At 43.1% G+C, this 23,765-nt stretch overlaps 1 protein-coding gene across 3 annotated transcripts in view; it reads left to right on the plus strand.

The window, feature by feature from the left end:
- Positions 1–203: 203 nt before the first annotated feature.
- The window catches only part of SYT14 (synaptotagmin 14), a 106,149-nt gene continuing 82,587 nt past the window's right edge, over positions 204–23,765 (plus strand). For 2 of the 3 annotated variants that reach the window (XM_063124013.1, XM_063124011.1), the window contains exons 1-2: positions 204–321; positions 9,371–9,418. In XM_063124013.1, the coding sequence (XP_062980083.1) occupies positions 309–321; positions 9,371–9,418 (61 nt within the window). In that variant the 5' untranslated portion in view covers positions 204–308. Of the gene's footprint in view, positions 322–8,158; positions 8,186–9,370; positions 9,419–23,577; positions 23,661–23,765 lie in introns of those variants that run through there. The other variant, XM_063124012.1, reaches the window with a different exon arrangement.

Consider the following 23,765-nt stretch of genomic DNA (forward strand, 5'->3'; position numbering starts at 1 on the left):
TCTGCTATCAACCGCCGCGCGCCGCCAGAAAGAAGAAAAAGAAGAGCCAGCAGCGCACTTTCGAATCTGGGCGCGCGGAGCTGGGAGGAAGAGAGGGAGGGAGAGGAAGAGTCACGCGCAGCTTCACAGCTCTGGCACGCTCCACTCTGTTTCGCACCCCCCCTCCCTTCCCACGTTGCTTACACCGCTACCTCCTCCTGCCCCCACCCTCCGGCGCTTTCTTCCCCGCCGCCGCTGCTCCTTCCAGGCTCTGCCTGTCAGTGTGCCTCCTACGTGCGTTCCACTTGGTACGGCCCACCTGGAAGATCATGGCGATTGATGGTAAGTAGGCCAATAACGGGCTCCTCTCTTCTTGAATAGCCCCCCTCCCCCTCCCTTCACCTGGGCAAGCGGGCACGGGGAGCGAGGGGGAGGGGCGAACGCCGCCGCCGTGGGGGGGGGGTTTGAGACTCCCTGAGGGGAGACGGCAAAACAAACAAAAAGGGGGACGATGGGTGGTCCCGGGGTACTCCCAGAGTGAGCTACAGAGCCGTCGGTGGGGGGCAAAGGGGCGCTCAGGCGTTTCCCCCCTGTGGCACCAAGCGCTGTCACAGCCCGTCCATACCCGGCAGCTGCTGCTCCCGTGGAGTCGAGGCTGCTCCGGCTGCAGAAAGCGAGAGACAGCCCCCCCCCCCGCGCATATAAATTATAAATAAATAACACACACACACACACACACACACACAGAGAGTGCTGGGCAAGGAATCTAGTATTATATGGGTCTACTGGGTTTGTTTTATCTTCTCGCCGCCTGTGTGTATATGTGTTTTAATAGATGACTCTAAGATAAATATAAGAATTAATCATCTCTGGAATAGCAGTTGCCACACCAACCCTTCCCATTCCTTACTGTTTCACTTGTGAGTTATAACAACAACAACACCCCTCCAGTGCCACAGGCAGTGTATACTTTGGGCTGAAGGTGCATGGAAAACAACTGGGGCAGATGAAAAGGAATAACCTCTCTCTCCCTTTTCAAAAAACGTTTTCCTCAGATCCCCAACCTCCCTTGTTGGAAACCTTTTAAATGGTCGGGGGGTGGGGGATAAATCCAGTATCCTACTTTCTCAACCCCTTCTCTGCACACAATTCACATCAGTGTGTGTATGTGTTTTGTAGTTGGAAACAGGCAGCAATCAGCCCCCCCTTTTTTTTTTGGTTGGTCTGCCTCATCTCCTGGTGCTGCTGCTTTCAGCCCCTAGATACAGCCTGTTGTGTGTGGAGTGTTTCCAAGGTCTGTTGCTCTTTTCGCACTATTTGAATTGAAGAGGATTCAAACAACCCCCGAGTGAAACAGCACTTCTCATTTCTCATTAAAACAAACACAGCATCATGCTCCATTCCTGAGAAGACTTGGGAAAGAGAGTTTTAACAGGTGATTCACAAGTTTAAAAAAGCTACAAAAGGAAGCAAACATCACCTCCTTTCCCACTTCCTCCTAAAGGAATGTGGTTGTCTTTCTGTATTCAGTGCTGTTAACATATACTTCTTAGTTTTTGTAGTGTGTAAAATGAATACTCAGTGCTGTTGGTTGATACCTGGGGAAATTGGAAACAAGAAACAGTTGCTTAGATGAGCTGGAAAATGAATCTTGTTTCGTTCTTTGGGAGAAGCACACTTTTAACACTTCCAATATCCATTTATTTCTACTCTCTTGAGTTAATTTTTTTCGGAAAACTTTATCCCTTTTATCAGTTGGTCTCCTTTTTATCTTTTTAAAAAAGTTGGTTGCTTTATGCATTTGGCAGTCAATTTTATATAGTTAGTAACCTGACAATCCAGTACTACACCTGTTTACTTGAACTTCAGTGAGGGTTCATCTAACATGCATAGGATTACAATCTGAATAATGCCTATATAATGTAAACTGCTATGTGTATGTTACACTTTTAAAAAAATCTGCACAGGTCCACCTGTAGTGAGTTTTATTACTTTTTAGCATCATAAATGGTAATAAAGTCTATAAAGTTTCTGAAACAGTGTACAGCGATGAACTACATGTTATTGGAACCAAATATCATTTAGAAGTAAATTATTTCATAACTATCTAATTGAAGAAAAGTCTCTATGACACAGATTAATGCTTTGTTTAACCCAGTATCCTGTCTCAGAGAGAGACCAGTTTTATACTGTTGGGAAATGTATAAAACACAGGACATGAATGGTGTAGTGCAGTCTCTGTTCAGAAAATGGTTGTATGTCTTGAATCAAGAGATGACCATTATCATCTTCAATATCCTTGTCAGTATACCTTGTACCCATTGATTTTATTTTTGCTCTCTTAAATGAGTGAGACTGTCTTGCAAATGTATGAATACATGATAGATCTGGAAATATTCTTACTCGAATTCATCATCTCACCTTTAATAATGATCAAGGGAGGGCATATTTATGTTTTCGAACATTTTGTCCTCTCTATGTTTCTTGTGATACTTTCAGCCTTGTTTTAAAGTGCCCTCACTAGAGTCAAACTTTCTAAAGATCTCACCAATTAATAGGGATATATGAAGAGCTCTAAATAGAATGTACATTTTAAAAAGAAAATGTTAAAATCTTGTAATGTCAGTGAAGTGTTCTAGTTATTAATTTCTTTAGTTGGAATACAAGTGAAATATGGTTCACACTTAAAAACTGTACAGATAGTCTCTTTTCCTTTTATGGTTTTATGTCATACTTTTGCTGCTGCTTTTGATAAACACATTATTTATTATTAATTATTTTTCCTCATTGTGAGTATCAGGCATTTGTCCATAATGAATTTGCATGTAATAACGTGCTCTTTTATCAAATTAACCAAATTAAATTTGGGAATTGTATCTTAGAACTGAACTTGGATCTACTGAGCTTAGAAATTACAAAACTATATGTATGTCTTTAAAATAAAAGGCATCATGATACAGAGTTTTGAACATCCAAATATGAAAGCAGATATTCTAGAATGGATGGCAGAAAAATTGAAAAGTCTTTGAATTATTTGGTTTCTTTACCATACTAAATTGTTGATTGCTGCTAAATTACTCACAATTCTGAAGATGGTTGTTTCTAAATAATCATATTTGTTTCTCACGTATCCAGAACATTGAAAAAAGATATTTGGGTCAAATTTGATTCGAATATGAAAATGTTGAGGTACTTTAAATGCCATTTAAATTTTGGACAGCGTATTTATTTATGGCTTCATTTTTAATTATTTATTCATAACATTTGTATACTGCTCCACATCTAGACAAATTCTGGAGAGGTGAACAATAAGAGATAAAATGAACAAAAGATAAAAAGAATAAAACTAGATATTAAAATTCTTCTTTAAAGAACAGAGTGCAAGGCTGGTCAACCAAGGAAGGCTTCCTGGAAAATAGCTGTTTTTAGAAAGTGCCGAAAACAATTCAGTGATGGCATCTGTCTGACCTCAGAGACAGGTTGTTCCATAAGAAGGGAGCCACAAGGCTCTTTTCCTGGTGGAATCCACTCAGGCCATAGATCCATGTGAAACCACCAGGAACATGCCCTCTGATGACCTCAGTGATCAAGCAGATTGGTAAGGGAGAAGGAGCTCTTTCAGTTAGTCTGGTCCCGAGTTGTTTAGGGCTTTGTACACTAGTACCAAAACCTTAAACCTCGCCCAGTAATGAATAGGGAGCCAGTGCAGTTCTCTCAGCAAAGGAGTTGAATGCTGAAAAGGGGCAGCTCTCGATAACAGCCAAGCTGCCACTTTCTGCACGAATTCAGGCTTCTGGAGAAGCCTTAAGGGTAGCCCCACATAGAGCGCATTGCAGTAATCCAGTCTTGAGGTTACTAGTGCCTATACCACTGTGGCCAAGCTATCTCTGTCCAGGAGAGGCTGCAGCTGGCAAACCATCCGAAGCTGGTAAAAAGCACCCTGAGGCGCTATTGCCATTTTGGGTTCCAGTGATAGTGATGAACCTAGGAGTACCCCCATTCTATGAACCTGATCTTTCAGAGGGAGCGCAACCACTTCAGAACAGGTAATGAGCCTGTCTCCTGGACCTGGGAACCACTCACCCATAAGGCTTCTGTCTTGCCAGGATTCAGTTTCAGTTTATTAGCCGTCGCCTTGCCCATTACTTATTTTAGAAGGTGTAAATGGAAGAAGTGAGTTACTTTGTGGTCTTTTTGGTGACAGGTGAAGACCTTTTTATTCACATGCTTTTCAGTTTGGGTAGTATCCAACAGGGTGCTTACTCCCTTGCTGATTCTTTTCCGTCCTGCTAGTTCTATTGCACAAGTGCTGGGTCAGGCCAATGGCGTTGTGCAAGCGGGACCCACTGCTTACAAAAGGGAGATTTAGCATTTCCTGAAACAACAGAAATGCTCGTTTCTGGAAGGAGGTGGATAGGTGAAACTCTCTTATGTGAGCTTTACCGACCTGCCTCCTTTCAGAAAAGATCATTATCCCTTGTTTCAGTTTGCCCTGGAAGTACTAAAGTGCTATTGTACAAATAGTGGGGGCTGCTTGTGTAATGTAATCATCAGGGACAGAAGTGCTGCATTGGATTCTGCCCTTTGTTTTTAAAATGTGTATTCTTGTATGTTTAGCTCTTTCCCTGTTGGTGGCCTTAATTCTGTTTCAAGGGTTTTATATTATGGTTTATCATGTATTTTAGAGTTTTATTTTTTGTGAACTGCCCAGAGAGCCTTGGCTATTGGGTGGTATAGAAATGGAATTAATCGGTGGGGGCAGAAGGGCCCTGTTGGATTCTGCCCATTGTTTTTAAAATGTGTATCCTTGTATTTTAAAATCTTTCCCTGTTGGTGGCTTTTATTCTGGTTTAAGGGTTTTATATTATGTTTTGTCATGTATTTTAGAGTTTAATTTTTTGTGAACTGCCAAAAAAGCTTTTGTTATTGGGTGGTATAGAAATGTAATACATAAGTAAGTAAATAAATAAATGCTTTATATATGGCAAAAGAAACTTTGTTCTACGCTTCTGGAAATATTGTTGAGCCTGGGATTGCTTACAACTTCCCATGCAATACAAAGCTGGATCCGGACTTAGAGCAGATGTCCAATATAAATGTGTATAGGATTGTAGATTTACTGTCTTGGGCCTAAACTACACCAAGCAGGATATCGCACTATGAAAGTGGTATATAAAAGGCAGGAGCCATACTACTGCTTTATCGCGATATTGAAGTGCACTGACAACTCTTGGGGCTCATATACACATACCATATGCCGCTTTCATACCGCTTTCATATCTTGCTTGGTGTAGATTAGGCCATACTGCCATTTAAATAGTGGCATCTGTTAGATGGTTCCTGTGCCGTCATGTGACACATGGCCCTTTGGTTTCCCTTCCTTCACAGGCTGTGCAGTCCCCACATCCTCTAATCCTGGTCCATACATTTTCTACAGGTATGGTGCAATCCTATGCATGTTTAGACAGAAATAAGTCCTACAACTCCCAGCATTCCCCAGCCACTTTTGCACCCTTAAACAGCTACAATAATACACAGGCTCCTTCTCCTTCTCTTTACAATAAAAAAGAAATAACTTGTATCCCTAGCTGCAAATTAACTTAGCTCCCACTTTCCCTTTCTATTATAAGGAATGAGACAAGTCAGGGTCACTGGCACTGGATGAGGCTTGCATAAGTCAAGCACACAGGAGAAACCCCAGACAAACACATTAAGGCATGAGACTGATTATCTGGATCCATTTCAGTCGGGTTTCAGGCCTGGTTTTGGCACGGAAACATCCTTGGTTGCCCTGTACTATTATTATTATTATTATTATTTATTTATATAGCACCATCAGTGTACATACGATGACCTATGTTGGGAGAAAGACAGGGGGAGTGCATAGGTTATGCATAGGTCATCATACATACGATGACCTATGTCGGGAGAAAGACAGGGGGAGTGTGACTCTGTTGATTCTCCTTGATCTCTCAGCGGCTTTCGATACCATCGACCATGGTATCCTTCTGGAATGTCTGGCTGAGTTGGGAGTGGGAGGCACTGCATTGCAGTGGTTCTGCTCCTACTTGGCTGGTCGGCTCCAGAAGGTGGTGCTTGGGGAACATTGCTCGGCCCCATGGATTCTCCAGTATGGGGTTCTGCAGGGGACAGTCTTGTCCCCCATGCATGAAACCGTTGGGTGTGGTCATCCGGAGTTTTGGAGTGTGCTGTCATCAGTATGCTGATGACACGCAACTCTACTTCTCCTTTTCATCTTCATCAGGTGAGGCTGTGGATGTGCTGAACCAGTGCCTGGCTGGGACAATGGACTGGATGAGGGCTAATAAACTGAAACACAGTCCAGACAAGACTGAGATGCTGGTGGTGGGTGGTTCTTCTGGCCAGATGGTGGGTGTCCAACCTGTTCTGGATGGGGTTGCACTCCCCCTGAAGGAGCAGGTTCGTAGCTTGGGGGTTCTCCTAGAACCGTCTCTGTCACTTGAGGCCCAAGTGGCCTCAGTGGCACAGAGTGCCTTCTACCAACTCCATTTGGTGGCCCAGCTATGCCCCTATCTGGACAGGGATAACCTAGCTTCAGTCGTCCATGCTCTGGTAACCTCCAAATTAGATTTCTGCAATGCCCTCTACGTGGGGCAGCCTTTGAAAATGGTTTGGAAGCTGCAGCTTGTGCAAAATATAGCGGCCAGATTGATAACTGGAACCAGAAGGTTCGAATATATAACACCGATTCTGGCCCACTTGCATTGGCTCCCTTTACGTTTCTGAGCCCAATTCAAGGTGCTGGTTTTAACTTATAAAGCCGTACATGGCTTGGGACCGCAATACCTGACGGAACGCCTCTCCCGACATGAACCTACCTGTACACTGCGCTCAACATCTAAGGTCCTCCGAGTGCCTACTCCGAGGGAAGCTCGGAGGACGGCAACAAGGGAGAGGGCCTTTTCAGTGGTGGCCCCCAATTATGGAATGATCTTCTCGATGAGGCTCACCTGGTGCCAACATTGTTATCTTTTTGGCGCCAGGTCAAGACCTTTCTTTTCTCCCAGGCATTTAACAGCATTTAACAACATATGCTCATTTCAATTTAATAAAAAATAAATAAAGAGATCCAGTCAATCATCAGCACTGGCTACCATGATCACAGCAGCTGGAAAACATGCCATTGTGATGATGGAAATTGCTGCTATGTCCATAATTGTCTAATTCACACATGATGTTTGACCATGGAAATACATGCCTAGGAAATTCTCATATATAGAAAAATGAATTGTTTGAAGTGGCCCTTTGTTAACAAAACCTTTGGGGAAAATGAAAATTTCTGTTATTAGCATTTTTCCTCTGCCCTTACAATGATTTTATAGTGACTGGGTTTGTATGATTGCCATGACTCATCATAGCTTATTTAAGCCAGGATGAGTTGCAGCGCCCATAGGTACCATCCTGAAAATTCAGGCCACGGCTATAGCTTGTTGTGTCATTCAAACTCAGTGGGATTGGGTTGTATGAGGCATTAAACAACCCTCACATAACCTTAAAATAGAGCATGGATTCTGTGAGGGTTGTTTAACCCTTGCACAACCCATCCCACTTGGTTTGGATGACACAAGAAGCTGTGGTCATTGGTTGACTATTCAGAATGCCCCCTGGCATGTGCTGCGGCCTACTGTGGCTTAAATAAATCATAATGGGCTGTTTGATTATGCAAACAGGCCCACTGCATCAGACCCTTGGTCAATCTATCCTATTATTGTGGATACTGACAGGTGGTGGTTCTCCAGGGTTTCAGGCAGGAGCTTTTCCTGCTATACCAGAAGATGCTGCTGACCTACAGCCCCTCCCCACAACAGACCATTTTACAAAGATCAGGAGTAAGTCAGTCCCTGTCCTCAGGTTTACAATCTAAACTAGAAAAGGGATGGGAGGAGGAGGGAAAAAAGCTCAGAAGTCAGTTCTTATAGCAACCAGCTTGGATGGAAATATTTTAGGTAGCCTGATGTAATGGCTGCCACTAGACTTATTGAAATCAGTGGGACTGCTGGGAATGATGAACACATTTTGTAATACAGGTCTTATATCATAATCACATGATATAGCATAGTATTGCAGTCATCCACAAATCCACTTGCTAGGAATGAATGTATCCACTGAGCGTCACACAGATCCCTACCTTGCAGATCCCAATTCCACAGCAGTTTTTGAGCAGGTAAGAAACAGCTGGAGCCCCTCCTATCAGCATGAAAGAGACTCCCGCCTGTTTCTTACCTTCTCCAAAGCTTGCACAAATGAGAGATGACACTGCCTCTCTCCTAAGTTTTCTGTGCATGCCTGACCACTCAAGGAAGGGAAGCTAACCATAGCTTTTGAGACCTTAGGGGGAAATCTTTTCTGTTCTACTTCAAATTAGTTGTTGCTGGGCTGCACATTTCGATCCTTCGAGGGGTAAAAGCAAATACTCGGAAACGAACCTGGGAAAAATATTTAATATCTCATTCCAAATTTTATAAGGCACAAAATAATCTTTTATAACCAGAAAGTTTAGCATTAGTCCCAAGACAGCTTTTACAAATTCCACTGTTCTGCAACTCCTTCTCAGGCCTAATCTACACCAAGCAGGATATTACACTATGAAAGTGGTATATAAAAGGCAGGAGCCACACTACTGCTTTATAGTGGCATTGAAGTGCACTGACAAGTGTTGTGGTCCATTGACACATACCATATACTGCTTTCATACTGCTATATCCTACTTGGTGTGGCTCCTGCCTTTTATATACCGCTTTCATACCACTTTCATAGTGCAATATCCTGCTTGGTGTAGATTAGGCCTCAATGTAAGGATGAAATGAAAACTTCCAAGTTACACTGATATATATCAACTGTTTACTTCCTTTCATCCAATCTAGTATGCTGTCTTAAAGTAACACCATTTGTAATTTTAGAGCTCCATTAGTGGAGTACTCTATACTTGACTAGTAAGCGAAGCCAACATTTGTAGACCCCTGAGTATTGTAAGTATTGCAATGTTTTTTGATTGGGTTACTTGCTACATGTAATAACTCATTTTCATCAACTGGAAATGTCGTTCTTCCTGGCAAAGCACTTTGTATAACTTAAAAACTTACATACTTAAGTGCCAAGTTAAGTTGTTCCAATATAAGACATAAATTATATTTTGAATCTCATATAAAATTGTCAATGAAAATAGGCTTAGAGACTAAGAACTAACTTTGATAATTTAATTGAGTTTTTAAGGTCTTTCAAATAATTAAAAAATAATATGATCACATAATTATCACAGCCTGCCTAAAGAAGGGTTAAGATAAGTTTATAAATATTGCAATATGTTTTATATAGTTTTTCTACTTCTTAATCCTCTTTTTGTGAACAGGTGGAGAAAGAACCTGTGGCGTACATGAACTAATTTGCATTAGAAAAGGTAAAGAATTCCTTTAAATACTTTAATTATTTAACATTTGATTATTTATAGTGGATGTTTTAAATAAGTCTACAAAGGTTATAAGACCACAAAAAGTTGTAGTAGGTTCCCTGACCACATATAGTTACTTATACTACATCGACAGTCTGAAAGAAAAATACAATAAAATTTTCCTGTCTGGTTGTTGTGTTGTTATTATTATTTCATTTCTATATTGCTGAATAGGTGAGGCTCATGGGGTGGTTCACAAAAATTCACAAAAGTACAAAATTATGACATAAACAATTAAAGAGCTAAAAACAAAGTCATACCATATAGTAATCTAATTCATCACACTTATCAATCTTATTTTAATGCACTCTATACAGAATTAAGAAGTCGCTCTCTTTGGAGGGAACCATATAGCTAAAAACAATTTCAATACACAATTTCAATTGCCTGTGTTACTAATCACATACTATCAGGTAAATGGCTATTTATTAAACATTGTGTTCAAATTTCCAAGAATTTGCCTCTATTTAATGTACTTGGGCTATTTAAAGTACTTGTGCTGATGGGATCTGAGCTAGTGGTGACTAACAAAAAATAGATCTTAGAGTTGTGGTGGAAAGCTAGATAAAAATGTCAACCCTGTATGTGGTTGCTGTGAAAAAGGCAAACTCCATGTTAGGGATAATTAGAAAAGGAATTGAAAATAAAATTGCCAATATAATGTTGCCTCTATGTATAAATCTATGGTACGACCACATTTAGAATACTGTGAACAGGTCTGGTCACCACACCTAAAATGATCAAGGGACTGGAGCAACTCTCCTATAAAGGCAAGGTTACAACAGCTGAGATTGTTTAGCTTAGAAAAGAGGCAAGCAAGGGAAGACAATGATAGAGGTGCACAGAATTATGCAGGGTGTGGGTAGGGAGATATTGGTGTGGATAGGGGAACAGAAAGTGGACAGGGAAACATTTTTCTCCTTCTCTCTAGAACTGGGGTCTGCTCATGAAGATGATTGGTGGGAGATTCCAGACTGTTAAAAGGAAGTACTTCTTCACACAGCACATTGCTAAATTATTTATTTATTTATTACATTTATATACTGCCCCATAACTGAAGCTCTCTGGGCGGTTTACAAAGGTTAAAAACAGTGAATTATGGAATTCACTTCCACAATATGTAGTGATGGCCATCAATTTGAATGGTTTTAAAAGAGGAATGGGCAAATTCATGGAGGAGAAAGCTATTGATGGCTACTAGTCCTGATAGCTATATACTACTACCAGTATCAGGCAGTTTGCAGGGTGGTGTTGCACTCATGTCCTGCTTGTGGGTTTCTCGTGGACAGCTGGTTGGCCGCTGTGTGAACAGAATGTTGGACTAGATGGACCCTTGGTCTGATCTAGCATGGCTTTTCTCATGTGAGAAATGAGTGTTACGAAACAAACGATATAGCCAATAGTGTAGTAGACGGTCAGTTGAACTTAGCCTGAGAAGGTTTTGGTACAAACCTTCTCTGCCAATGAAATAAACTGGATGACTCATGAACAATCTCTATCGCTCAGCCTAAACTGAGTTGTGTGAGGATAAAACAGAATAGGATCCTCTCATCAGTGTGCACCGCTTTGAGCTTCTTAGGAGTAAAGGTGAGATACAAATGTGACTAATTAAAATATTTTATTTATTAAAGTATTTCAGGCATGTGACACACCAAGGGTAAAATCCAAAAATAAGTCCTCCTTAGGCTAGGCTCATTGAAATAAATGAGATAATTTAATCACAACTAATTTAAGTAGGACTTACGTTGGATTTTCCTCATAAGGGTTGGGCATGTCCCGTGGGTTTCCCCTCTTTTTCTTAAATGGCAACCACACACCCCACCCCATTCCATAACACAATCTGCTTTTGAAATTCTCTCCATTTTCAAAAAATGTTTGCCATGATGCAAAGTTTCTTTTGATTCATAGAACTCATCGTACAGTTCTTTGAATCTAATTTGACACGTATAATTCGTATAACACGTATAATTTGACATGTATAATTCTTTGAAATTATACGTGTCAAATTTTTGATGTACAGTTCTCCCCATTTCATGTTTAAATGAAAGTATCTGGGAAATATAACATATTCTCATAATACATTGCACAACTAACAAATTAATTTTCATATAGTTAGAATATACACATATTTTTAATATGTATTATTCTTATTGATACTTTCCTTGAGCCTAAAACTGTAAGCTGGGGTAGTATCAGACAAAATGGAATTATCAAAGAATTGTGCAAAGAGGAATAAAATAGTAAGTGACCTCTTCCTTCACTGCTGATTAATGCACCATGGCCCCCTTCATGGGTTATAACACTCAGATGAATATCCAGTGTATGTTTTAAATCATTCCTTAAAATATCCATCTCCTATGCTTACCTCAGGTATGGGCCTCTTAACTCTGTTTACCTTAGCAACAGAAGTGAGCTCACTGTCGCTATTTTGTCGGATTATGTGAGGTCAGAGATCAGCTCATGCCCCATTAGAAGCATTGTTCTGTTTGCCAGCCCATCACCACCTCTGACACTTGAAAGGGCTAAAGTTGATTTGTCAAGAGACCTATGTTCCAGTAGTGTGAGGAATATATATATATATAGAGAGAGAGAGAGAGAGAGAGAATTTTGGAAGTATTCCAGCCATTTGAGTACCTGTTTAAAATAATTAAGACTAAATGGATTTGAAGAAATGTATTAAATTGTTTTTTGTAAGTTGCTTTTAGTATTGAGAATGTGGAATAAAATAGTTAAATAAATGTTTTAAGCATTAGCAAGAACAAGAATGTCATCACCAGGTTGTTATTTGAATGGCATGAAATCAGATACATATTCTTTCCTCTATTCTGCTACTGTATATGTCTTGAAAGCCACATAGCTCTTTGATAAATCAAGATTATACAACCCAATGAAACTAGATAAGTGCTTTGCCATGGTTGGTTGAATTTCCATTGGTAGCATGCTACTGAACTAACCTCTGGTGATTCCCAACTAAAAAGTATTGGATAATGTGGCTTTGTCCACTGATTTCCACGCGGGATATTGTATATCTGATATCTCTCAAGAGGGTAAGTACAGAATGAATTTTAGTTATGCATTAATAATGATAATATCATACCCATGAAGTCTCACTAATCCTGCAGCTGCTGCACTGTCTGAAATAGCAGACTGTGCTCTCTAAGGCACCTTAGTATTCATGCATGGGCATTAATAGGGAAGGGCAAAAGAAAATAAGAAGAGTCCTGCTAAAACAGACCAAAGAGCCATCTAGTCCAGCATCCTGCTTCCCACCAGGACCAATCAGATGTCGATGGGAAGCCCACAAGCAGGACATGAAAGTCAGCAGCTCTTTCCTGCTCTTGTTCTCCAGCGATCAATATTTAGAGGCATGCTGCTGCTGATCCTGGAAGTAGTATATAACTGTAATGACTAATAGCCATTGATAGCCTTATTCTCCATGAATTTGTCTAATCCCCCTTTAAAGCCAACTAAGATTATTTATTTATTTATTTATTTATTACATTTTTATACCGCCCAATAGCTGATAGTGGCCATCACCACATCTTGTGAGAGTTGATTCCATAGTTTATCTATATGCACTGTGTGAAGAAGTGCTTCCATTTGTCTGTCATAAATTTCTAACCTTTCAGCTTCATTGAGGGCCTGGAGACCAAGGCCATTTCTACACCTGCCTTTTCCCCCGAGATCATCCCGGGATCATGTCTGTACATCCAAATGACACACAGGGGATCCTGGGAGTAGGCAGGGACGATCCCTCCATTTTCCTGGGATAATCCTTAGGTGTAGAAAGGGCCCAAGTCCTGAGGAAAGATTAAAGAAGTTAAATATGGTTAGCTTGGAGGAAAAATAATTAGAGGCACAATCATATACATGTTTAGACAGAAAAAAAGTTCTACAATTCCCAGCATCCCCCAGCCATCATGAAGCCTCTGAAAATCCCCACTGACAAAAGGCTTATTCATAGTCAGGACAAACTAAGAATATATGAACAAACTTAAGTGACAGATCAGCATTGCTAGAAGACCATAGAGGAGGAAATGAGAGAAATTGAGCTTTGTGACTACCATGGTCCACTGTAGCAAGACTAGTACAGAACAAATAGGAGCATAGCTTGTGTACATTATACAGCAAAGACATCAGTCTCAACCCATATTCAGTATTTGAGGTTTTCATGTAGAGAGTGTAAAATGCTATAGGTAGCTGATGGAAGTGAGGGCACTCTTATATTGGGCTCCTTATACCCTAGTTACCAGTCTTTCCAAGATTATTATTATTTATTTATATAGTACCATCAGTGTACATGGTGCTGTACATTGATCAAGTGTAAGGTAATTCTGGTGCATACAATGGGCCATATTCAGGACAGTGCTATGATGCAAGGATTATGAGGTATTATAGTTACGTACTATCAGCATAATAATACTACTGAATCCTATGTTTAGTTGTGGCACTTTAAGGTCCTTCTACTGAATAACATGGGTATAGCATAAAATGTTTGAAGGATGCCATGTTTAAGTCTCTTTGGAACAAGACATAACCATTCTCAATTACTACTCACTGTGACCTTGCAGGTCTAACTGAAGCAGCGGCCCATGTCCAGTCATATCAGATGCAGCTGTAAGGTCCAATGTAATCAGAATTACTAGCTATCCTTGAGTGGCTTTAATATTTTAATATGGATTTATTGTTGATTTTATATTTTTATTCTATTTTGTTTGACTTCTATACACTGCCTTTGATTTTAGTAGTAGTGTTATAAATTATGATTATGTTTATTATTCCTAGCAGATCAGTTATACACATAGAAAAAATGAGGTTATGCAACTAAGAATCCAGGGGTATTAGATACTTCAGTTCACCTGGAATAAGGCTAGGTTGCACACCACTCTTAAGGGACTGAGAGAGAGAGCAGATCCATGCTTTGGATAGTGCCATGACTATGTGCTAGCTGCTGCTGGAGTTAGGGCCTTCCTAGACGAGGCCTTAGCGCGCCTTCTGACCTGGCTTCCCTGCTGTGCGTCCAGATGACGCACAGGGGGATCCGGAGACAGGCCGCGCTGAGGCCTGGTCTTACGCGCCATAAGCCAATGTGCTTATGGCGCGCTTTTTCCCCAGCTCCGGCCTCAGGCCGGGGCTGGGGAAAGTGTGGAGACTTCCGTGGCTTTTCGCGGCTCCTCGCTTACTCGCGAGGAGCCGCGAAAAGCTGCGGACCTGGCACAGCGCTCATAGGAGCGCTGTGCCCATCGGCGGGGGGGGGGGGCGAAGGATGGCAGGGTCAAGGATGGGAGGGTGGGTGGCACGGGGGGAGGGCGGGTGCGATCGCGCCGCCGCCGCCCAAGCAAGCAGGCGAGCGGCACTTGCCCGGGCAATGCCGCCCCATCCCAGGCATTGCCCGGGCAAGCGCCGCTCGGCTGCTTGCTCGGGCGGTGGCGGCGCGATCGCACCCGCCCTCCCCCCGTGCCACCCACCCTCCCATCCTTCGCCCCCCCACCCCGTTTTAAAAAAATAAGTCAAAAAGCCACTTACCGTCTCCGGAGTCTTCGGGCCAAACGCGGCCCCTTTAAACAAACAAAAAAATGGCGGACGACGCAGGGCTTCCGTCCTCCCTGCGTCTCCGCCGTCTGGAAGCCTGGGGGAGGTGCGCTAACGGTAGTGCGCCTTGGCCCCGCCTCCCTGCCGGCGTAAGCCGGCAGGTCTAGCAAGGCCCTTAGTGTTTCCTTTGAGGTAGTCATTCAGAAGTGGCAGAAAGTATGATAAAAGCTCAAGTAGTGGCTCTTCCAGGTAGGAGTTCTTGTATTTGCAAAATGGGTCAACTTGTATCCTGATGACCCATCTAGAGATGTGAAGGTTCAGGAAAAAAAAATGGAAAAAGACGGGGAAAAAAGCTTTGGCTTTTAGGATAAAACACATTTGCAATAACGAAGTACACTTCTCAAGAAGACCTAACAAACTTAAAGAACATCTCCAACAATGTGGATACCCTAGTCCCATTGACTACAGTATCAATTGAGCATCAGTAATATCCAGGGATACCTTCCTTTATGAAGAAATGTCTAACGCTTTGAAAGAAAATCATTCCATTTGTTGTGGACTACCAGCCTGCTGCCTCTAATTACCACCAGATAGTGAAAGATAGTTCTTCTTCGTGGTCTCTGTGCATCACACATATGGGCTCGGCGCCTGCGCGAAGCCCCGCTTCGGGAATTTTCTATAGCTAAAAGGCATTTTGGGCGGGAAACCCTCCCCTCTCTACTGCGCATGTGCAGGAGGGTTCCCGCCCAGAATCCCCAGTTCTTCTTCGACCGTCTTGCAGACTGCCTCGTCGGGAACCTCGCTCTTCAAAAAAATGATATAGCTAAGACTTACCTAGTTTTCTTATAATCTTTTCCCTCATCTTTTATCTTTCCTTCTGTCATTTTACCTTTTTTCTCCTAAAAAATCAAAAAAAAAATCACTCTTTCACTTTACCTCATTCTCGTCTATCTTCAACTATATTCCGGACCGCATAGGCCCCAAGGCCCCATTTAAAAAGTGTGCCCACTGTGGGACGAAACTACCTCCATCAGACGGACACAATTTTTGTGTTATCTGCCTGGGGGAAGGCCACAAGGTGGACTCCTGTACCCACTGCCAAGCTTTTTCAAAGCTCACAAAGCGGCATAGGGCAGATAAATTGCGGGCACAGCTGTGGGAAAGGGTGCTTGCATCAGTTGATAAACCTGCAATGGCTTCTCAGCAAGAACCAATAGCGCGTCCAGCTCCTGTCGAGCCACCAACAGTTCAGGCTGACAGACCCCGCCAGGAAAACCCTGCAACACCAGGGCAATCTGTAACTGCCTCAGTAGCAAAAAAGCTAACGAAAAAGGCACGTACTCCAAAGTCCTCGGAGATTGTGAAACAAAAGAAGGCCAAATTGGCAAAAAGCCATGATCGCCATAAAAATCGAGCATCGATATCGACCGCACATTTGATAACCGCTCCTACTCCTCCATTGACAATGAAGATGGCTGCGATCGCTGTACCTCCTTCGACGTCGACGATGGTCCCAATACCGACACCATCGTTATTGGAGGGCAAAATTAGAGAGAGTGTATCTCACCATAGCAGAGAACTAAGTTACCCTAGAAGAGGATCAGCTAGAGCAGTGGTTCTCAACCTTCCTAATGCCGCGACCCTTTAATACAGTTCCTCATGTTGTGGTGACCCCCAACCATAAAATTATTTTCGTTGTTCTCTACACGATCCATTGTCATGGGATGGTTTGCTAATGAAAATAATACATAACAATAGCTTTAATAATACAAAAGATGATACATGACATAGTTCAGTCAATACAGTTTCCTAAGACCATCGGAAATATGTGTTTTCCAATGGTCTTAGGCGACCCCTGTGAAAGGGTCATTCGACCCCCAAAGGGGTCCCGACCCACAGGTTGAGAACCGCTGAGCTAGAGGCTCACCTCAAGCAAACTTACCTGCCAATGTCCAATCTCGACACGAATATCGAAGATCGCCTACGCCATTCGAATGTCGATCACAATATCGACGTTCGCCAGACTCAGCCCGATCAGTCGATGATCGATATCGAGACGAACGTTACTTCTACACCAGACGATACCTATCTAGATCCCCTGTAAGGGAATGGGACAGACAGTCAGAATATTCTCTCCCACCAAGACCAACCTATTATTATAGGGACTGGCAGGAAGCACATGACCGATATCGACAAGAAAGCCGACTATCAACCCCTCGTCGTCGACAACCACCATCAGCAACAATATCGGCACCAGGACAAACTACCGAAGTGCTACCAACTTCATTACCCATTACATTAGTCGACCCTACACCTCAAGAACGAGAAACTGCACTCTCTGTAATGGGGCAAACAGGTGATGTCCAAACAGTTCAAATAGCTTCTTCTCCCGAGGAAGTAGATGACTGTTGTTCAGACTCAGCCTCCGTAACTTCGCCCACTCCATCGATACCATCGCAGGATTCAATAGTGGAAGCACAAGGATCAGTCTCACCATCTGAGGGACTTGCCCATTTTTCAGACCTCATTCAGAGAATGGCGCAAGCACTGGGCATAGAAACTCGACAAACATTGGAAAAGTTAGTCGATCCTGTTTTCGATGCAATACACACTGAGGCAGCAACACCAATTGCTATACCCTTCCTACCAACTTTAACCAGGGCAGTCAAAGAATCCTGGAAAGACCCGGCAACATTACAACCATCATCAAAGCGGCTAGATAACATGTACAAAGTCCTGGATAAAGACGCGGAGTTCCTTTTTACACATTCTCAACCGAACTCAATCATCGTAGAGTCTGCACAGGGTCGATCTCAAAGGGTGCATACAGCACCGGTAGACAAGGAGGGTAGACGCCTCTATTTAATGGGGCGAAGGTTTTACTCTACTGCAGCGCTAAGCCTTAAGGTATCAAATTACCAGGCTACAATGTCCCGGTACCAGTTGTTCCTATGGGATAAAATGTTGTCTCTATGTGATAATCTAGGAGATGATCAAAGAGAACTAGCAAGAGTTTTCCATGCTGAGGCCACCAGTGAGGGAGGAAGCAGCAGCCAGGCACCTCTCCACCATGCCTGGGTCCTGCTCCAGCTGAGAACCCCCTCCCTCCTGCTACCAACTGTCTCTGCAGAGGCCACCAGTGAGGGAGGAAGCAGCAGCCAGGCACCTCTCCACCGTGCCTGGGTCCAGCTCCAGCTGAGAGCCCCCTCCCTCCTGCTACCAACTGTCTCTGCAGAGGCCACCAGTGAGGGAGGAAGCAGCAGCCAGGCACCTCTCCACCGTGCCTGGGTCCAGCTCCAGCTGAGAGCCCCCTCCCTCCTGCTACCAACTGTCTCTGGAGAGGCCACCAGTGAGGGAGGAAGCAGCAGCCAGGCACCTCTCCACCGTGCCTGGGTCCAGCTCCAGCTGAGAGCCCCCTCCCTCCTGCTACCAACTGTCACTGCTGAACTTTGCAACTAAGATTGTAGTGCCTGAATTTGCTTTCCTTTTCCCCCTCCTCCTCCTCCCTCCCAATCCCCTTTCCTTTTGTGTCATGTCTTTTAGATTGTAAGCCTGTGGGCAGGGACTGTCAAGAAATACTTTTGTAAGCCTCCGTGAGAGCCTTTTTTGGCTGAATGGCGGCATAAAAATGCTTAAATAAATAAATAATAAATAAATAAACAAATAGTCACAGCTAAGCACCAAGCTGATTGTGGTGCAAAAACTATGGTCGGGGCAGTTGCCCTGAGAAGACATGCCTGGCTCAGATCTGCTGGTTTGTCTCAAGAGGCCAGATCTCGTATTGAGAGTCTTCCTTTTGATGGCACAGGTCTGTTCAATTCCACAACCGATGAGGCCATGGATAATGTTCAAAAGGCGAGAATAACAGCACGCAAAATGGGGATAGGTCCATCCCAATATCAACAACAACACTTTAAGCCTAAAAGATGGTACAGGCAAACTGGATTCGCTACCACAAGATACCAACCTGAAAAACAATCTTACAGACAACAATTCCAATCTCAACAGGGAAAGAAACAGTTTCCACCCTCAAAACCCAGATTCCAGCGTCGTAAGCCCGATTACACGCAAAATCGACATCTTTGACTTCAATATCCACACCACAACCACTCTCTTTGGCGACCGTCTCTCGACCTCGAGGAGGGCTTGGAATCGAATAACTACGGACAAATGGGTACTTTCCATCATAGAGAACGGATACAAGATAGAATTCGATTCCTTCCCACCCTTGGGGGTCCTGAGATCAACTACACCATTGCCACCTCTCCTGCAAGAAGTCCGCTCACTCCTGGAGAAGGGAGCAATAACATCAGTACCAGAACATCAAATAAGGAAGGGATTCTATTCCCAATACTTCACTGTCCCGAAAGCCGATGGAGGCATCAGATCCATTTTAGACCTACGCAACATGAACACTTTCATAACACCAAGAAAGTTTTGTATGGTCTCACTTCCAACGATCCTACCACTACTCACAGGAAAATCGTGGTTTGCTTCCATCGACCTCAAGGACGCTTATTTTCATATAGCCATCCACTGGGACAGCCAGTGATACCTACGCTTCACCATAAACCAAACGGCTTTTCAATTCCGAGTCCTACCTTTCAGATTGTCAACAGCTCCCAGAGTATTCACAAAGTGCATTGCTGTAGTTTGTGCTCACTTAAGAAGTCAAGGAATTCAAATCCACCCTTACATAGACGACTGGCTTCTAGTAGCAGACTCAAAACATGCCCTCCAACAACACATAGCGTTTGTTCGGGACCTGATGATGGAGCTAGGTCTATTAATAAATATCGAAAAGTCTACCCTCACACCTACCAGAACCATAAAATTTATAGGTGCAATCTTGGATTCGCACACCACCAAAGCGTTCTTACCAATTGAAAGAGCCATTGCTATCCAGAGACTAGCAAACGACCTCTCCAAACAAAGAACCACCACCGCATATACAATCCAAAGACTCCTGGGGCTGATGGCTTCAACCACCATGGTCGTACCGTTCGCAAAACTCAAAATGCGACACTTGCAACTCTGGTTCACCAGAGTATTCAACCCATTACAGAACACCAAGGGTACTTTTCTCTCCTTACCACCGACGGTAACCAAATCCCTAAAATGGTGGACGGACCATCACAACCTACTGAAAGGCGTATCGTTCCAACTATCAATGCCAACGAAGTCGATCACAACAGATGCCTCAACAACAGGATGGGGAGCCCATCTCGACTCCCTAAGAGTACAAGGCACCTGGTCTGTGACAGAGAGAAGGGCGCACATCAACTACCTCGAGCTGCTAGCAGTCCAAAAGGCCCTCAAGGCATTCGAAGCCATGATATACAACCACCACATTCAAGTGACATCAGACAACACAATAGTTGTCTTTTACATCAACAAACAGGGAGGCACAAAGTCTTTATCCCTAGCAAAACTCACCATACACATATGGGAATGGTGCATTCGACGTCGACTGTTCCTGACTGCAGTTCATATAGCCGGTCTGTCCAACACGCTGGCAGACAATCTCAGCAGGCACTTGTCGATAGTCCACGAATGGTGCATTCATCCTCAGGTCATCAGGGAACTATTTCACCTTTGGGGACAGCCACACATAGATCTGTTTGCGACAAAGAGCAACACAGTGTGTCACCAATCCTGCAACAGAGCAGGAATAGGAAGGAAATCATTGGGAGATGCATTCCTCCACAGGTGGAACAGTCACCTCTTATACCTATTTCCCCCATTCCCTCTAATAACGAGAATCCTCGCCAAGATTATTCACGACAATGCGAACTGCATAATTCTAACTCCCTGGTGGCCCAGACAGAACTGGTTTGCAACCCTTCTCAACAGGTCACAGGGTCACTTTCTACGTCTACCAATGAAGCGAGACCTTCTATCCCAGGATCACTGCCGGATATGCCATCCAGACCTCGACACCCTTCACATGACAGCGTGGAGGTTGACCCCTCAGTAAAGGATAGAGGTCTGACAGCTAAGATCCAAGAGGTTTTGGATGCAGCGCTAAAACTGTCGACAAGGCAGAACTATAACAGGAAATGGTCTACATTTACTAACTTTGCATCTGAACATGGATTCTTACCTTCAAGCTGCTCTATTAATCACATCCTGTCATTTTTACTAATGTTGGTTGACAGGGGTTTAAAAGTTTCCTCTTTAAAGGTGTATTTGGCATCTATATCCATGTTTCATGACCGTATTGACGGTCTTACTGTTTTCTCCCATCCTACGGTTAAACGTTTCTTGAAAGGTTTGTTAAATCTGAATCCACCAGTAAGAACATTTTCACCTTCTTGGAGCCTATCAGTGGTCCTACATGCACTTTCAAATAAGCCATTTGAACCTTTGGCAACCACTGACCTGCACCTCCTGACTTTGAAGGTGGTTTTCTTGGTGGCAATCACGTCAGCAAGACGTGCTGGTGAACTGTGTGCATTAAGGATAGATGAACCTTACCTCATATTCCATTTTGATAAAGTAGTACTTTGTCCTGATGCCCAATTCCTTCCTAAAGTGGTCTCCAGTTTTCATGTCAACCAAGACATTATCTTACCAACTTTTTCCCCAGCACCTTCATCTCCGTTGGAACGGACCTTGCAATTATTAGATGTCAGAAGGGCTTTAGCTTTTTACAGTGATCGCACTGCCTCTTTCCGCCAGTCACAACGCCTATTTGTGTGTCATGGACAAAACAAAAAAGGCTTACCAGTATCAGCTCAGAGACTCTCCTCATGGTTGGTGCAATGTATTATCCTAGCTTACCAATTGCAGAAGTTAGACCCCCAAATTCAGTCAGAGGGCACTCTACTAGAGCTGTCTCCACTTCCTCTGCCTTTCATCGTGGTGTTACGATCCCGGAAATATGTAAGGCAGCGACATGGGCCCGACTGATGATGTTTGTATCACACTACAAACTGGACGTCAGGTCAAGGTCCGACTGCTCCTTTGGCAGAGCCGTGTTGTCATCTGTCTTCACCTGAGGACACCAACCCTCCTCCGGTGAATAAAGCTTGCTAATCGCCCATATGTGTGATGCACAGAGACCACGAAGAAGGACAGGTTGCTTACCTGTAACTGTGGTTCTTCGAGTGGTCATCTGTGCAGTCACACAACCCACCCACCATACTCCCCACTTGGTGTCCATCATTTGTTACTAATCCTACTGTTAGTACTTTTTTCAGGTACACCTACAGGTGTCTATATTCCTCAGACGAGGCTTTTAAGTCTCAGAAGAACTGGGGATTCTGGGTGGGAACCCTCCTGCACATGCGCAGTAGAGAGGGGATGGTTTCCCGCCCAAAATGCCTTTTAGCTATAGAAAATTTCCGAAGCGGGGCTTCGCACAGGCACCGAGTCCATATGCGTGACTGCACAGATGACCACTCGAAGAACCACAGTTACAGGTAAGCAACCTGTCCTTACCCTATTATATCCTATTGTGCTCATTTAATGGAAGCCATTAATTCTTCACCATGCACCACATTCAGAAAACCACCGAATTTGCATGAATTGTTAATTAAATCTGTACTTAAACAAGATGGGCCTGTTCAGACAACACACTAAGCCATGGTTAGGCCACTAACCCTTTTGCAGCAAATGGTTAGTGAGCGTGTTTGAACTGAGGATATGTAGACACCATGGTTAGGAATGGTTCACGTGACACACTAAGACTGGGTTTGGATGACCTAAGAACAAGATTCCATAACCACAAATCTCTGTTTTTTACCAAAAAAACTAGAGCAGCCTGTTGCAAGACATTTTCACTCACCTTTACATTGTCTCTATGATTTACAATTGCTTCCAGTTGAACAAATAACAGACACTGACATGCTTTACAAAAGGGAAAACTTGTGGATCTACAGATTCAGAACTCCTAGTCCAAATAGCCTTAATCTAGAGGACAATTCATAACCAAATCATACCTCTGTGTTTTTTTTCTCTTTAGGAATGTTTATTTCACTGTATTTCAAACTACCACTCCTGTAATCCATTTAACATCACAGCTACTGATGAAGGCGGAAGCTGAAATGTTTAGCTCTAAACATATATTTAGTCTATCTCTGTCATAAATATATATTATATAAGATGTTTAAACTGATTTGTATACACAGGTATATGCTAGTTTATCACATAGGTGCATGCTAGATGTAAATTATGTTGTAAACTGAAGGATTTATAAACATAACCGTTCTGTTAATACCTAGGGATGGGCCTCTGATTTTAAGTGGTGGTACTCCGATATGTAAGTTCTCCTGTTCAACATAGAGCAGTCTCAATCCAAGGCAGGCACTGTTCCCCCCCCCTCAAATTGGCCTTTCCTTAAATTGGGACTCCCCCCCCCCCCGGTGCTCCCTGCTACTTCCCGTTCCCCAAGCCAAAGCAGCCTTGTTTTGGGTAGAGGGGAGGTGGTAACAGCTGCTAGATGGTTCCCTCAGCACAGGATAGAGGCCTCGTATTACTTAAAAGAATTATTTTTCTGCACAACATTGTTAAAATGTATGGTGTTTGAAGACAAGAAAGTAATTGAGTTTCTTCCCCCACCCCATTTTATCTAGTTTATAGAACTTCTGCTGGTTGTAGTTAGAGTACATGAGAGTGCGAAGAATGGTAGAGAACCTGACAAGCACCTTTGACATAGGTAACATGGCTCAAAAGAAAAAAATAAGAAAAGTAATTAACTCTTACTATTTTGTGGCTCGCATATATGAAAATACTAAAGATGACGAATGTTCCTTAGTTTTAA

This window comes from Elgaria multicarinata, chromosome 4, assembly GCF_023053635.1.
Source record: "Elgaria multicarinata webbii isolate HBS135686 ecotype San Diego chromosome 4, rElgMul1.1.pri, whole genome shotgun sequence".
NCBI lineage: Eukaryota > Metazoa > Chordata > Lepidosauria > Squamata > Anguidae > Elgaria > Elgaria multicarinata.